Source organism: Cebus imitator, unplaced genomic scaffold (genome assembly GCF_001604975.1).
Source record: "Cebus imitator isolate Cc_AM_T3 unplaced genomic scaffold, Cebus_imitator-1.0 Scaffold474, whole genome shotgun sequence".
Taxonomy (NCBI): domain Eukaryota; kingdom Metazoa; phylum Chordata; class Mammalia; order Primates; family Cebidae; genus Cebus; species Cebus imitator.
Genome location: NW_016107789.1, coordinates 892,329 through 908,637, shown reverse-complemented (window position 1 = coordinate 908,637; position 16,309 = coordinate 892,329). Strand labels below are relative to the sequence as shown.

At 41.6% G+C, this 16,309-nt stretch overlaps 1 protein-coding gene across 13 annotated transcripts in view; it reads left to right on the top strand.

Moving 5' to 3' along the window:
- The window catches only part of ITPR1 (inositol 1,4,5-trisphosphate receptor type 1), a 354,903-nt gene that overhangs the window by 133,486 nt on the left and 205,108 nt on the right, over positions 1–16,309 (top strand). For all 13 annotated transcript variants that reach the window (XM_017512642.2, XM_037732852.1, XM_017512640.2 and 10 more), the window contains exons 5-7: positions 1,785–1,900; positions 11,629–11,715; positions 14,666–14,824. In XM_017512642.2, the coding sequence (XP_017368131.1) occupies positions 1,785–1,900; positions 11,629–11,715; positions 14,666–14,824 (362 nt within the window). The remainder of the gene's footprint in view (positions 1–1,784; positions 1,901–11,628; positions 11,716–14,665; positions 14,825–16,309) is intronic.

Below are 16,309 nucleotides of genomic sequence, written 5' to 3'. Positions count from 1 at the left end.
GTTGATGGCATATGTCTGTCAGAAAAATCTGGTGGAGCGCAAATCCTAGCTTGAGAAGCTGAGGCAGGAGGATGGCTTAAGCCAGGAGTTCCAGGCTGTGGTACGCTATGATTGTCTGCGAAATAGCCATTGCACTCCAGCCTGGGCAACAAAGCGAGGCCCCATCTCTTAAAAAAAGAATTGGTGACTATACCCCTAAATTCTGTGTGTGTGTATATGTGTGTGTTTTTAAAAGTTACATACATGTATTATTGTAATAATGTAGACATTATAAAACAAGTGGAAAGTGGAAGTTAATAACTCAGATTAAGATTAAATAATAATGTATCCTGTTATGATGGTTTCATATTATTAACACCTTAAAACACATAGATGCTTTAGGGTAATGTTCATCATTAAAATAATAGATGGTTTTATTTATGATTTTTAATGTCTAGCCGACTTTTTCTAGATCTGATTAGATCATCATTCTTTTTACCTTACAAGAGCTATAAGGGAAGGGTTGGTTCCATTTTTTTTGGTTTGCTGGGATGCATCACTGTTACCTTTAATGTTTTGATTTTTCTGCAGAAATGTTTTGAAGCCGTTTTGTGAATGCTGGTTATACCACATAAGACAATGTGTAGAGTTGTATGAGCCCAGGCATGCTAAATGGAAGCATGTCACAGTGCGCTGAGAGTGAGGGGACAAGGGCACAGACTATGTAAATGCCAGTTCATGTATGTTCTTTCTGCACCACAAAGGGTCGTTTTGCACACATTACTCAAGAGACCACTTCCCTAGGAGATCCCTCTAAGTAAGCATCAAATACATACATACATACATACATATTTATTTATTGTATTTATTTATTTATTTATTTTTAAGATAGAATCTTGCTCTGCCACCCAGGCTAGAGTTCAATGGTGTGATCTTGGCTCGCTATATCCTCTGCTGCGCAGTTTCACGAGATTCTCATGCCTCAGCCACCTGAGTAGCGGGATTACCAGCACGCACCACCACGCCTGGCTAATTTTTTTTTTTTTTTTTGTATATTTTAGTAGAGGTAGAGACAGGGTTTCACCATGTTGACCAGGCAGGTCTCAAACTCCTGGCCTCAAGAGATCCACCTGCCTCGGCCTCTCAAATGGCTAGACTTACAGGCATGAGCCACCGCGTCTGGCCCATAATATTTTTTCTAAATTGAACAATACTGAAGAGAGTTGGATTTGTGTAAATGCTTGTACGCATTGTTATATACAGTAAGGATTATTTGTCCTTGTATTTATTTGTTTGTTGGAAAGGAGTCAACTATGGGGTAGCATTAAGAACATGGCAAAACCCCGTCTCTACTAAAATACAAATAATTAGCCAGGCATGATGGCTCGTGCCTGTAGTGCCAGCTACTTGGGAGGCAGAAGCAGGAGAATTGCTGGTACCTGGGAGGCAGAGGTTGCAGTGAGCCAAGGTCATGTGACTGCATCCCAGCATGGGTGACAAAGGGAGACTCTGTCTCAAAAAACGAAAAAACAACAACGAAAGAAAAACCACACTGAATCTGGACAGCTGTGGCACCAACTAGTTCTGTAGCAACAATTGACTCACTTTCTGTAAGTCTCGGTTTCCTCATCTGTACTCTCACACAGTGGTGGTGGCAATTAAATTTAAAAAGAGATTTGTCAAAGAGCTTTGTACTCTCATTGTATATCTATATATGATGTAATTTTATAAAGCAGCCTTTTTTTCTTAGGATGAGCGTCTGTACACCCTCAATAGCAATTTCTGTTTGTTTGCTTCACTTCTAGACTGCCTCTTTAAGCTATGTCCCATGAACCGCTACTCTGCCCAGAAGCAGTTCTGGAAAGCTGCTAAGCCCGGGGCCAATAGCACAACAGACGCGGTGCTGCTCAACAAACTGCACGTATGTATTGTGATGGGGCTGCCGATGGGCCAGTGGTGAGTGGCTGCCTTGGTGGTGTCTGGGTGTCCTGGTGGGGGACTGCTTATGCCACCCTCCCACTCTAGCTGCTGACTTTCTTATGTTTTTTTCATGAAGGAGTAGAAGGGAGCTGACCATAGGGAGGGATAGATCCTAGTCATCTTGAGTTGTCTGACGAGTCCTTTTCTGAGCTACTCTCTTTGCAGGGGTAGCTTTGGTTGAAGAAGTGGTTATGAGCGCAGGCACGGGAAGCAAACTGCCTAGAGTGGAATCCTGGCTCCCACGCTCAGTACCTGGTGCTCTTGGGCATGTTAGGTGCTATTTTCCAATTCTGTTACCTTATCTGTAAAATGGAGATGACAGTACCCACCCCAGAAGGTCATTGAGAAGATTACAGAAAATGAGACATGAAGGGACATGAACAGTGTGTAGCACATAATAAATGCTTAATAAATTTTGGCTGTTAGCATTGCATCTGTCCTGTTATTTGGCATATTAAAGATGTGCTCATTCCGCTACTGATGTGCTGTGTGACCAGAGCAAGTTTTTGAGCCTCTCTGATCCTGTTTCACCTGTAAAATAATGACATAGTTCTTTTAGTGCCCTGCATTCTGAGGCTAATCTGGAAGTTCTCTGAGATGTTGAGGAGACATGGCTTATATCCAGTGTACTAATATCAAAATCGTACCCCATTTCCTGTTTCCTGACCCACTTCATTTCCCCCTGTTATGTAACATTATCTTTCTAATGCATTTCGTTTACTGGCTGTCTCCCTCCTCTGGCAGGTAAGCTTCGTGAGGGCCCAGGTCTGTGTCAGTGTTGCTCGTTGCAGTAGCCTTTGTGTCTGCAACACGGTTGGGCACTTACCAGGCACTCACGTATTTCACAGAATACACAGTGATCTTTCTCGTTGCTCAGTGATGACAGCTGAAGACCTAGAGCATCTGTGAGCCCTGAGAGCTCAAGAGGTTCTGCCTCTCAGCTTGCTCCATTTTTGACTAGCGTATGGCAAAGTCACAACCCGCTGCATTTGGTAAGGTGAGGGTCATGTGAAGGGATTCTTACATTCAGTATATGGTGTTTCAGACAGGATGTGATGAAAAGCCCAGGCTCCTCACCTCAGGGAGCTTACAGTCCAGCATAAGGACACGTAAGCCGTCAGTGCCACTGCACCTAAAGTGAAATCCGGACTTTCTGTCGTCATCTACAAGATGGCACATGCCTGGACCCTGATGTCGCCAAGGAGGCTTCTTGACTACATTCCGGCCATATGAGCTTTAGTTCATTTTCTTTTGTTTTTTGAGCACCTCGGACTCTCAATAGTCTCATGACCTTTGCACCCTCAGTTTGTCCTGTTAAGAATATTCTTTTCCTGGCTCTTCCTGAGCTAGTACCTTTGAGCCTTTGTGTCTCCGCTGAAGTGTCATCTCAGCAAGGTCTTCCCCTCCCACCTTATCTAAGAGATGTCTTGTTTGTTTTTCTCCATTGTAGCACCCTGTTTATATCTTTCTCAGCACTGATCAGGGTCTGCAATTATATTTAGTAGCTTCCTTAATTATCACCTGTTGCTTATTAGAATGACAGCTCTACAAGGTTGTGGCATCATCTCTCTTGCTCCCTGTTGTATCCCAGCTTCTGTAATAGTATCCAGAACATAGTAGGTGCTCAAAAATATTTAGTGAATAATGAATGAGCAGTGCACTAGGCACTAGAGATAGAACTATGATAGTCTTAACCCTATGGGAGCTGAATGTCCAAGAACAAAGAAATAATGATAAGCAGTGTATTACAGGACAAACCAAGGCTGTGGGAGCACATAGGAAGGGTGCCACATCTCTCTCTGCTGAATAAGAGGGTGTGATACAGAGGTCAAGGAGGGCTTCGTGGAGGAAGAAGGAAATGCCAAGTCAGCTTCAGTCAGAGGCACCTGTGGGATTTAAAGGGTAGAAGAGGAAGAAACAATGGACTCCAAGACTTGGAGGCTAGAGATCGCTTTGAAGACTTTTGGAATTGCATCACTATTTTAATAATGATGATTATCTCAGACATCCTCAATCCCAACAAAACCATCGTACCTTCTTTAGAGCAAATATTATATAGCTTTATGAACATGGAATAAAATTCATAAATAATAGATACCAAATTACAATGGAGAAATGAAAAGGTAAGTAATAAATTATATAATAAATTGAATACTCTTCTTAAGTCAATGCCCAGGGATGACTACTTTAGAAGACACAAGGAAGTAAGTGCTTGTACCTATGTGCATAAACCCCGCGAGTGAGGCAGCTGTAGACTGTGACTGGTGCTGGTTGGAGGGTATTGGCAATTCGGAAAGCATGTTATCTGTGATGTGGTTTTCCAGAAGGGTTTCAGTCCTAATCACAAAAGACATACTCTCAAGTGCCATAGTCTCAAATGTTTAAATCCCTGAAGATTCAGTTCCAAAAGTCGAAATCCTTAAAATCAGAATCACAGATAGTTGCATGTTAGACCAGCTCTTACAGACTATCTCTGTGCAAATGCCATAATCTACCTCCGCATTACACTTTTTCTTACGTCAGATTTTTAGTTTTTTTTTCACTATTTTAAATTGTCAGCGTTATTATTATTAGTTTTTAAGGTAGAGTCTCACTCTGTTGCCTAGGCTTGAGTGTAGTGACGCCATCTCGGCACACTGCAACCTCCACCTCTCGGGCTCAGGCGATTCTCCTGCCTCAGCCTCCTGAGTAGCTGGCATTACAGGCATGCGCCATCACTCCCAGCTAATTTTTTTTGTATTTTTAGTAGAGACAGGGTTTCACAACATGATCATGTTGTGAAGAATGCAAAGTATGCTCTTTTCTTCATTAAGTAGTACTTGTACTTTGGGAAAATTCATTAATAGTATTAATGAAATAATGAAGAGCTGTGATTTCTGTTGATACGTAAAATGGAGTGGGATGCTGTGTTCAGGTAATTACAGATACTCCCAGGCTGGAGTGCAGTGATACCATTACAGCTCACTGCACCCTTGACCTCCTGAGCTCAAGTGGTCCTCCTGCCTCAGCCTCCCAAAGTGCTAGGATTATAGGCGTGGACCACTTTGCCCAGCCTACAGATAGCTTTTTAACCTATGTGAATATCCAGCTAGACAGAATTGTATGGGATAAATGATGGTTCATCCTTGCATAGGACTGTAACATGCATTGAGTGTACCCAGCATCCCTAGCCCCTGTCCACTGAACATCAGTAGCACCTTCTTCCAGTCATTGCGCCAATCCACAATCTCTCCAAAGTCTGTGCTGGGAACATGGAATGCAGTTGAATAGGTGGGGAAGGTTGATCAGTCTTGGACGTAACTATATTTAGTGCATGTGCCTGTAGGGGGCTATCTTTGTGGAAAGTCTGTGTGTCTTTAAAGTCAAATTGTCCTGACTTTGCTTTTCTGGTATAAGGATCATACTGTTCATTGAGATCTTATTAATACATCTCCAACTTTTTCCTCTCCCACGTTTTTTGCCACAGGGTTGTAAATTCAGATTCCTCTTGGCCCTGCAGGAAGCCAACAGGAATAAAGTGGGCTTGCTGGGTAATGCTGCCAAGTGGTGGGTCCCATGGGTGGGACTGCAGGGGGCAGCTCTGCTTCCTTACTGCCACTGCTTGGGAACGCGGGTTGAGAGCTGCTGCTGTGTCTTCTGCTTTTTAAGAGAAGATAAAAATCCATGCTTTTACACGTAATATCTCAGTTTTAAAAAGATGTTGGGAGCGAATTCAATTAAGGCTTGAAATATACACTCAACACCAAAATAAATGGCTCAGGCTGGATGTGGTTCTTCAGTCCCATTTGTAACCTGTGCTCTAGGTTTTATGTTTTATCAGCAACTCCTTTTGACACTCCTTCCTATGAATGAACTGTGATGAAAACAGTGTGGTTGAAAAAAGTCCAGTCCTAAGGTGATCAGACACGGTCAACTCCTTATTAAAAAGGAAAAAGAGAAAAACAGTGATCTCTCTTTCATGCTGTTTATGCTTTTAAAAAATAAGAAAGGAAACCGCTTCTTTTCCCTGGGTTAAGATTACTGATGTGACTTTCAGGTCTTGAATGTTGCCTTTGTGCTTCACTTTTTGCAGTTCTTACTTTCCTGCTTAGTTGGAACCATTTCCCCTAGTGTCTTAAAGTCATCCACATGTTTCATTCAATTTGCATTCCCACCAGCCAATAAGTTGTTTTATTTTGGACAGCCTCTTTGCCTTTGGGACTGATGGCTAGTCTCCAGTGGGTTTTCATTTTTATTTTTGTCAACTACTGTGCAGCACCCCAATCAGAGGTCAGATTACTTTAAATTAATGCCATTTAAGGAATTAGTTGTCTAGACCACTTGACTTCCTTTTGATTCGGATAAGCAACATAAACAGCACTTTGAAAAAGAGTGACATCTAGTGGCTGGTTACTGTCTATGCCCTTTCCTTCTGCAGGAATAACTGGATTTTGACTCTCTTGGTCATGATTTACTAAAGGTCTCTTGACAAAATGAGCTTCTTTCCATCTGCAAATCACATAATTTGTTTTAAAAGCCATTACTACTGTTTTCTGACAGCATTGTAGCTGTTACCTTGAAACAAGCAACTACGTTGTTTTGTTCTGAGAAATGATCACTTAAGTCACGGCTTTGATGAGCTAGGAAGAGCCAGAAGAGTGACAGGTCCTTATTGTCTGGGTGTTGCATTGCTTGCTTTTGGAAGCTTGGCTTCAATATCACATTACATGATTCAGAGCTCATTGACTTTAACAAAATAAGCTTTCCTTACGGTTTCAGTAACCTTTTTATTGTAATTTGATAATAGTTTCTCTGTCTCTGAAATAAAATAACAGGTGGCTATGATGGGGTAGCCTTGATGTTGCTTAGGGAGCCTGGTGAATAATAGTGGTAGAAACCATATCATAGAGTGTTTTTTCCCCCTTGGAAATTAAAAACAGTCTGCAACCCATTATTCAAGGGAAAAGAGTAACAGATATTTAAATAATGAAAAGGTAGCATATTTAAGATGGCTTTTTTTTTTTTTTTTTAAACATGTTCTCACTCTATCGTCCAGGCCGGAGTACAGTGACATGTTCATGGTTTACTGCAGCCTCAACCTCCTGGGCTTAAGTGATCCTCCCACCTCGGCCTCCCTAGTAACTGGGACTACAGGCACATGCTACCATGCCTAGCTAATTTTTGTATTTTTTGAAGAGTTGGGGTTTTCCCACATTGCCCAGGCTGGTCTTGAACTCCTGGGCTCAAGTGATCCACCTGTCTCAGCCTCCCAAAGTGCCAGGATTATAGACTGAGCCACTGTGCCTGACTTAGAACACTTTTAAAAATTCATGCTACTTGACACAGAGACATGATGAAGATGTTTTTGAAGAAATTACACACATGTACTTAGGATATGAATTTTAGAATATAGGCATAGGAAAAGGAAAAAAAATTTAATTCATGTGACCCTAAATTGTATTCCTCAAAGATAACCTTGGTTTTTATTTTGATGTTTGCCCTGCTCTCCTACCCCCTGTTCTGTTCCTATGTCTCCACATTTTAAACTATCAAGGGGAGTATGCTATTCTACTTCCCTTTCTTTAACTTGCTCTGTTTTTCAGTTAATATGTTGTGAATAAATTGGAATCTCTATCCTCATTTTTTTTTTTTTTTTGAGATGAAGTCTCATTTTGTTGCCCAGGCTGGAGTGCAGTGGTGTGATCTTGGCTCATTGCAACCTCTGCCTCCTGGGTTCAAGTGATTCTCCTGCCTCAGCCACCTGAGTAGCTAGGATTACGGGCATGCAACACCATGCCCAGCTAATTTTTTTTGGTATTTTTAGTAGAGATGGGGGTTTCACCATGTTGGCCAGGCTGGTCTCGAACCCCGACCTCAGGTGATCTGCCCACCTGAACCTCCCAAAGTGCTAGGATTACAGGCGTGAGCCACTGTACCTGGCCTCTGTCCTCATTTTTAATGGCTACATGGTTACTCCCTTGTATGGCAGTACTGTAATTTTAAATAAGCAGTCTCTGTGAGCAGAGGTTAGGTAGAGAGTGATATTCAGCATCCTGACAACTTTTGCCATTTTGAAAAAAAGTTGTATGGCCTTGTGCACGTGCCAGGTTTTCTGCTTATGAGAAACTCCTAGAAGTGAAATTGTTAAGTCAGTGTTATGTTGAGTGAAGAGTTTTTTAGTAGATATTGCCTGAGTGTCCTTTAGAAAGGTGCTGACTTAATATCTTACAGTGAGGACCCATTCTTGGAATGTCCTTGAGGGATTGAACCAACCAGATCTCGTTTTTCTTTGAGGGCAGAAACAGCCGTGATCAGTGGCCTGCAGTGCTTGTACCTCGTTACCTTTTCACCTTCCTTATTGCCTTGCCTGTTGAACCTAAAAAGAATCATGGATGGTTGTGTCTAAATACCAGACTTGGTTTTGTGAGGGGTTTATGTAACGACTGACATGTGAACTGAAACTAATGAAATTTGATATTTCTACATTTAGTAAAAAATGAAATGGAGAGTTTTCTCCTTAAACAAAAAGAACTTATAAGAAAAGTCAATTCTTAAAATGGTCCGTAAGCTTAATACATTCAGTGCTTATTCATTGGTGATGTGAAGGCTCAGTCATCATTAAACCCAGAATTAAAGTAGTATTAACTCTTAGTTTAACAGAGTTTTGACAAAGTTTTAGATGTGATATTTGAGAATGTCTTATTTTATTTTTTGTCTACTTTTGAGATGGAGTCTCTCTCTGTCCCCTAGGCTGGAGTGCAGTGGCGCAATCTAGGCTCACTGCAACCTCCACCGCCCAGGTTCTAGCAGTTCTCCTGTCTCTGCCTCCCAAGTAACTGGGACTACAAGCATGCGCCACCATGCCCAGCTAATTTTTGTATTTTTAGTAGAGACAGAGTTTCACCATGTTTGCCAGACTGGTGTCGAACTCCTGACCTCAGATGTTCCTCCTGCCTCTGCCTCCCAAAGTGCTGGGATTACATGCATGAGTCACCGTGCCTGGCCAAGAATATCTTCATTTTAAGAGAAGCCGTTAGATATTTATTCTCCAATCTTGTTTTAATTTTCTGCTCTTCTCTTACCTTTTTTATGTCTTTTGACAAATGCCCATGCTCTTTAGATCTGCTGGTGTTTAATTAGTTGTTAATGTGGAATATATGCCTTCTTGATGGTGAATTTGACATTTCTTTCTAGACAAACCAGTGACCACTGGGTTGCTGTTTTTATACTGTACTTACTGTAAGTGTAGGTAGGAGCATAATATTAGTATTTCTTAAACTGAAGCCATTGGACATTCTTGAGAGTAAGGGGAATGTTGATGAGCATTTTTGCTCTTGAAGATGAGCTTTTCGATCATTTGAGTCCAAGAAATGCTACTTAAGAACTCTCTAAAGTTGAATATTTTCAGTGTGGGCTTTGAACAAAGAAAAACCATATATGGATGTTGGGAAATGTTATATTTTATTTTACAGAATCCTTTGGGTTTTTTCCCTTTGGTATTTTCCCCCTCTTGAGTGTGTAGTCAGTGTTAGCTGAGAACTCTTAAGCAGAAAGAACAAACGGCTCTCCACAAAGAATAAACCTTCATTCCAAATGGATACAGTCCAGTGTTTTGTTTGGAAAACTACCTGCAGAACCTGTAGGTACTGTAGGATCTCTGAAGTGGTTGTAAGCTCAGGCTTGAAATTAGAGAGAACAAGAGGTGGGAGGCTGCTAAGGGAGAGTATTTATGCAGAGGAGAGAAAAGGTTCAGGAGAACTATGCTGAGGACAGCTTGCATGCCAAAGGTTGCCACGTTGCAAGCACTGGTATTATTTCTGAATGTTTCTTGTACCCAGTGGATTTTATGTTTGTAACTCTGATAATAGCAGACTGGTAACTAATTCCAAAAGAGAGTGAAGTTTTGAATGGACCATTGTTGTAAAGAAGATGTGGTCAACTTGGAGTGATCCATGCTAACATATGCGGATCATTCCCCTCCTGTAAAATGGTTTCATTTTGGCTTAAGATTGCTTGCTGCAGTTCATTTTTCTCCAAAGATGTGCTTTCTTAAAAATACCTATGTCCCAGGTAGAAGTGGAACAGATGCTGAATTTGAAGGAAACAGAAAGATTCTTGACCCAGCCAACTCAGGTCACCTTTTACAAAGTTAATCATCAGAACATTTCTTAGTTTTAGAAACTAGCGTATAATAATAATGGTTAAAATTTATGATCCAATGGCAATTATGTCCTGGCATACATTTTCTCGAATCTCTACAATGCCTTAAAAGGTTTGCATTGTTTCCATTTTGTGATGAGAATACTGAGTGAGGCTTGGTGAGATTCAGTAATGAGGACAAGATGTTGAAGCTAGAAGGTAGGGGACCCATGACCACATCCAGAAGGTTCTGTGAAAATGAAGACACAATATCTGTGAAAGAGGACCCACTGCACCTGGTAGCATCTTGCTCCAAGGAAAGGAGACACTTCAGGAAGACAGCCTTCGAAACCCTTCTGAAGTACACTCTTATCATCAGGGTTTTACTGTCCATCAGATCCAATGCTGAATTTCTTCTCAGTTATTTTACTTCCTTTCCGCCAGCCTGTGTCTGGGAGATGGGTTGGGGTAACAGTTTGCTGACTGCCTAGCATGAAGCCATTGCCCTTCACCATTATTGCAATGTAGTAACAGTGCTTTCAGAGTGGCACAGGTGAATGAATGAAAAATGACTATTCAGGAAGATAGCCCTGCCAGACTATTCTAAAACCTTCTCTTCAGCTGTATCGTGTTCCCCCTGCTAGCATGTCACATTTGGAATAGTAACATCTCCCGGCCTAATTTGTAGCTCTACAGATTTGGAGTTAATCCAAATGTGGATATGAACACTATCTCTGCCACTTAATAATTGCGTGATTTAAACAACATTATTAAGCAAAGTTTTAAATGTACTCAGAAGTAGATAAATGGTATAACAAATCCCTTTCCTACCCATCATCCAACTAGCTATGCCAGGGTGACCAAATTTCTCAATCACTTTGAGTCAACTTCTTCTTTAAAAGTGGGGGTAATAATGTTCTCTTCAGGGAATGATTATAAAAATTGGTTACATTATAAATCGTATCTAACAAGAATAGCTAATACTCCATGTATGCTACAGTGTATCAGGTACTATGCAGTGGAGTTCCTGTGAGGTGCAGGTACCATTTTATCCTTGTTTTACAAAGGAAGAGACTGAGACTCGCTGATATTAAAGGACATGTTCAAGTTCAGAAAACCACATACCACTTAAATCCAGCATTTAAGTTCAGTCTTTTTACTCCGAAGCCTTAAGAGAACTTTCACACATCATAGGGGGGCTTTGCAAATTCCCTCCCTCCCTGACCCTATTTTCTTTGAAGGTATTTCAGCTTTTGACTTATTCTCCCCCTAAGTAAATAACCATAATTCCTTAAAGAAAACAAACAACAACAACAAAAACATTTTAAAGAAGCCAAAAAGGCCAGCAAAGCAAAGGCAGAGTGATGGACTGTTTGTACCCTTGGCTCACGTCAGGAAGCCTCAGGGTGTGTACTCAGTGGTTGGCTTATTTCTGTGGTTTGCGTTTTTCTCTGGTTCTTGTATTAACTGGCGACAATTGTTTTGCGTAACTGGAGAGGGATAGAACCTATTGTTGCCTCTTTGTGACCAATCTTTATTCTCAATGCACAGCACGCTGCAGACTTGGAAAAGAAGCAAAATGAGACGGAAAACAGGAAATTGCTGGGGACTGTAATCCAGTATGGCAATGTGATCCAGGTAGGTCAAGGCGGCTCTTCCCTTTTGCAGCTGAAGCGTTGCAAAGAACGCAGCTGGGAAAAGACACACACAAGACAGGGTTTGGACACCTTTACAGTAAGATCCGTGGAGACAGCCAGTTTATTGCAAAACGTCTGGTGTTTCTTGTTAGATGTGACGGACTCTTGGGCTATTTTGTTGGTCATCTCTCAGTGTAAGCATTGACTTCTCTCTGTGGCTGATCATTTCACTCCAAACACTTCAAATGGGAAGCTTCCTACGTAAAACACAACCCGGCTCTTGCAGTTCTGTTTAACTTGTAATGCTTGAAAATTCTTCCTATTTGGTGAAAATTAGCTTCCCTATAACTTTTATCTGCTGGCCAGGAGCTGTTCCCCAGAGGTAATAAGAGCAATTCTGTATCTTGGGACTTTTTAAATCAGAAATATGTATCATTTTGATACATTTTATACTTATCAAGAATATTTGATTGTTTTCATGTCTGGTCTCACGGGTTGCTTATCTTTTGTACCTTTAAATTTGGCATGGAGATAAAACACAATCCACGAAACAGCTAGTACAGGTTTCGCTCAGAAAATTCCCGTGGGTCCATGCCAGTCTTACAGAAAACTGCGGAAGCCCGGAGCCACCTCTGGCTTTCTTGATTTGCCCAGGCACAAAGCTTAGTGGTAACTAACTGTTGAGCACCTAGACTCATTTGGTGTTCTTCCTTCAATATTTTTCTTTTTGAAAGATTTTGCCTACTGTGTAAACGTTACTAATTACAAAGGAGCCCTTACCCTTTCTCTTGCTATGAGGCATAGAGCAGGGCTAATCAGGAAGATGGGAACACTAGTAAAAGATTGGCAAAGCAACCTTTTGGTGTTAAATGGGTTGTTTACATTAGGCCTTTTGAAATAGTGAAAGTAGCTTCCAAAATCTGCTTGAAGAGTAAATCCTGCCAGTTCCACTTACCCACTTCCTGCTCCTTAAGTTCCATCCACTTGAGAATGGACACAAGTGTCCAGGTGTGTCCAGGTGTACCCCAAGTTCAATGGCAGCTTTATTACTAGGCCAGGCCAGTGCCCTGAAATTCAGAGTACAAGACTTCCTGATTTGGTTAGTTTGGAGAATATGGCTTGACATGATAATGAAACGTGCAGAGGCTAAGGACGTTAACTTTTAAATGCATTCCAATTCAGGTTTTGTAACTCATTGTGAGATTTTGGGCAAGCAGTCTTGCCCTGTATCACTTTGCTCACCAGTAAAATGGAAATGGTAATGGCATCTGCTCTCTATGATGGTTGAGAGGTGCCTGTCCCACAGTAAGCTGTGGATACACAGTAATTAATCTTAGTTATTATTAATTTCCCCAAGCCTGGATCTTGGGCCTACCTGTAGGTAACTTTGGTTTATAAACCAACTGAGTCTGGCACCTGGACAGATGCGTGCAGGATCAGGGACCACTCACCAGGGGAACAATTAAGGGGTTGGGAAGACGTTGCCTTCTCCTTGTTTATTTTAGCTAGGGCTCATCAGGGCTTATGGATCAGACAGGGTATTCTTCCACCCCCAGCAGCACTATTTGGAGATTTGGAGGGGTCCTAACACTTCTTCTAGCAGCTGTATCTGTTAACATTTGAAAAGGGGGATGTTAGCAATTAACAGTGGAGGCTCATGCTGGTCTTACGGTTTCTCAAGGGATTGGGCATTCTTTTGTATTCCCATCCACGTTCTCTTATAGCCTGTTGAATAGGGACGCCTTAGCCAACTCTTTCTGGTCTAGACTGACTATCAGACACATTGTATCCCATCTAAGTCTTCAGTCTTTCTATGTTCCTCATGTAATTATTACCCCAAAATCAGGAATAACGTACTTGGAAATTCAAGCCATGTTCTTCCAAACGAATTGACAACCCCCTAAAGGGATTACATTTTATTTTATTTAATTTTTTTTTTTTTTTTGGAGACGGAGTTTCGCCCTTGTTACTCAGGCTGGAGTGCAATGGCGCGATCTCGGTTCACCGCAACCTCCACCTCCTGGGTTCAGGCAATTCTCCTGCCCCAGCCTCCTGAGTCGCTGGGATTACAGGCACGCGCCACCACGCCCAGCTAATTTTTTGTGTTTTTAGTAGAGACGGGGTTTCACCATGTTTGATCAGGATGGTCTCGATCTCTTGACCTCGTGATCCACCCACCTCGGCCTCCCAAAGTGCTGGGATTACAGGCGTGAGCCACCGCGCCCGGCCTTTATTTAATTTTTTTTAGAGACAGGGTCTTGCCCTGTCACCCAAACTGGAGTACAGTCGTGCGATTTCAGCCTGCTATAGCCTGTAGCTCCTGGGCTGAGGTGATCCTTCCACCTCAGCATCCTGAGTAGCAGAGACTCCAGGTGTGCACCCCTCCACTTTGTTAATTTTAAATGTTTTGTAGAGACGAGGTCTCCATGTGTTCCCCAGGCTTGTCTTGAACTCCTGGGCTCAAGCAAACCCTTCTGCCTCCACCTCCACTTCCCAAAGTGCTAGGCTTATAGATGTGTGCCACTTCACTTGGCCCTGCTTTGCTTTTTAAACTGTTGCCTGTGCTCAGAGTGGCCTTCCTCAGCTCCACCTGTGCATCAGGGCATGCTACGCTGCCCTTCCTTAGCCGGTTCACACAGGGTCAGGCTCATCCCACTGGCAGATGGCAGGGGCTGATGGCACAGTTGGCCTGAGCAACATCCATCTTGCCCAAGGCTATGTTGAAAATAAAACATGATAGTTTTTCTTCTACTCGGCCCTCTCATTCTGCTCCCTTTTCTCCTCTTCCTTTTCTAATCATCTGCAGCCTTAGGCGCTTCGTGATTCTCTAACTCTACCAGCAGCTCAGTGGTAGGAGGAATGTTTGCTATATAGTTGATATGATTGAGAGAAGGAGTGGTAGGAGATTCCGATTTGCTGACATTCACTTTATTCTCTTGGTGGGTTTTTAGCTCCTGCATTTGAAAAGTAATAAATACCTAACAGTGAATAAGAGGCTTCCCGCTCTGCTGGAGAAGAATGCCATGAGAGTCACATTGGATGAGGCTGGAAATGAAGGATCCTGGTTTTATATTCAGCCATTCTATAAGCTGCGATCCATTGGAGACAGCGTAAGTGCAGATTCTCTGCCTAGAAAGCGTTCCATGCCATGCCTTCAAGCGTGACTGTATATTAGAGTCAAGGAGGAGATGTTAAAAGTTGGAACCAGAAGCTTGTCCTGTATAAAGAGAAGGGAATTGCTATGGAAACTAGTGTTTGGGAAACAGGGAACTGTGGAAAGTTGTGTGACCTAAATACAGTCACTGTGTTTTTCATCCTGGACTTCTGAAAACATTGTATGAACAGCCCATTACCTTAGGAACTTGACCACAAAAACAGCTATCCCGTATTAATGTCCTGGAGAGGGTCCCTGTCATTCCAGATCCATTATTGGAATAGAAATGTCTTTTCTATTTTGGAAATAAAGTTAGTAAAGATGGAGGATGGAAAAGAAATAACCATAGTAGGAAAGGAGAGTAGACTCTGGGAGAAGCCTCATTTGTTCCTGTGCCGAGAAGCAGGCAGGATCCCCACCGTGCTCAGCAATGCAGTGGGTCTGGAACAGGGCCCACTCCTGAGGGTTCTCTAGTGTCTAAAGCCGCAGGAAGCCTTTTCAGGGAGACTTCGAGCAGTCCTGATATTTGTTGACTGAATTAGTCAGCTATTACGTGGGCACATACCTAACAGTGACTGTGATTAAATGCTATCGGTTATATTTTTGATCTTGTTATGATTCTAAAGTAGCTGCTCTTTATTGAAAAATTACCTCAAACAGCATGAAATAGTCTCAAAATGCTCAACCAGCCTTAACCTTATCCTTAACTGTGAACAGGAAGAAAAGCCCAGTAAAACTTAGGTTTCAGCAAAAGTGTTGGATTTACCGAATGAATTTATATTCATTTGGAGTTAGAGAAAATTCAATTGTATATGCTCCTCAGATGTGATAAGCTGAAAATAGATGGTTTTGCACCTTAGGAAACGATCTTCTCTATGAAAATCAATAACAAGTGTGCCTTGTTCTGAATTTCATTTTCAGCACACCCTTTGCTCTCCTATCCTTAAATGAATCTGCGTGGCCATGACTTAGTTGAGAAGATGAGATGGGCTTGAATTTAAAGTAGTATTTTACAAACAATAGGTGTAGACCCATTCCTGGGCCATGAAATCAATTTAGTGGCTTGTGACTATCATTTTTGAAAGTGGAATACAAGAGAAAAATCAGACTGTGTTACATGTAATACATATTGTTGCGGGGGGTAACTTTTGTTTTTGTTATATATATAGTATATTATTATATATATTATAAATATACAAATGTGTATAAGTCTATATGGCTCTATATATGACTTGATCATAGAAAATGTATTTCTGAATGTGAGTGACAGTAAAAGTATGAAAGTAATTGATTTAAAAACATAAAATTATGGCTTTGTCCAAGACAAAGAGTTACCTCAGACTCTTGTTTTTTCTTAAATTTACTTAAAACTTAATGATACAGATACCTTTAACTGAATGTAATAAATATAAGTGTGTTTTTTTTTTTCACCCACTCTGGA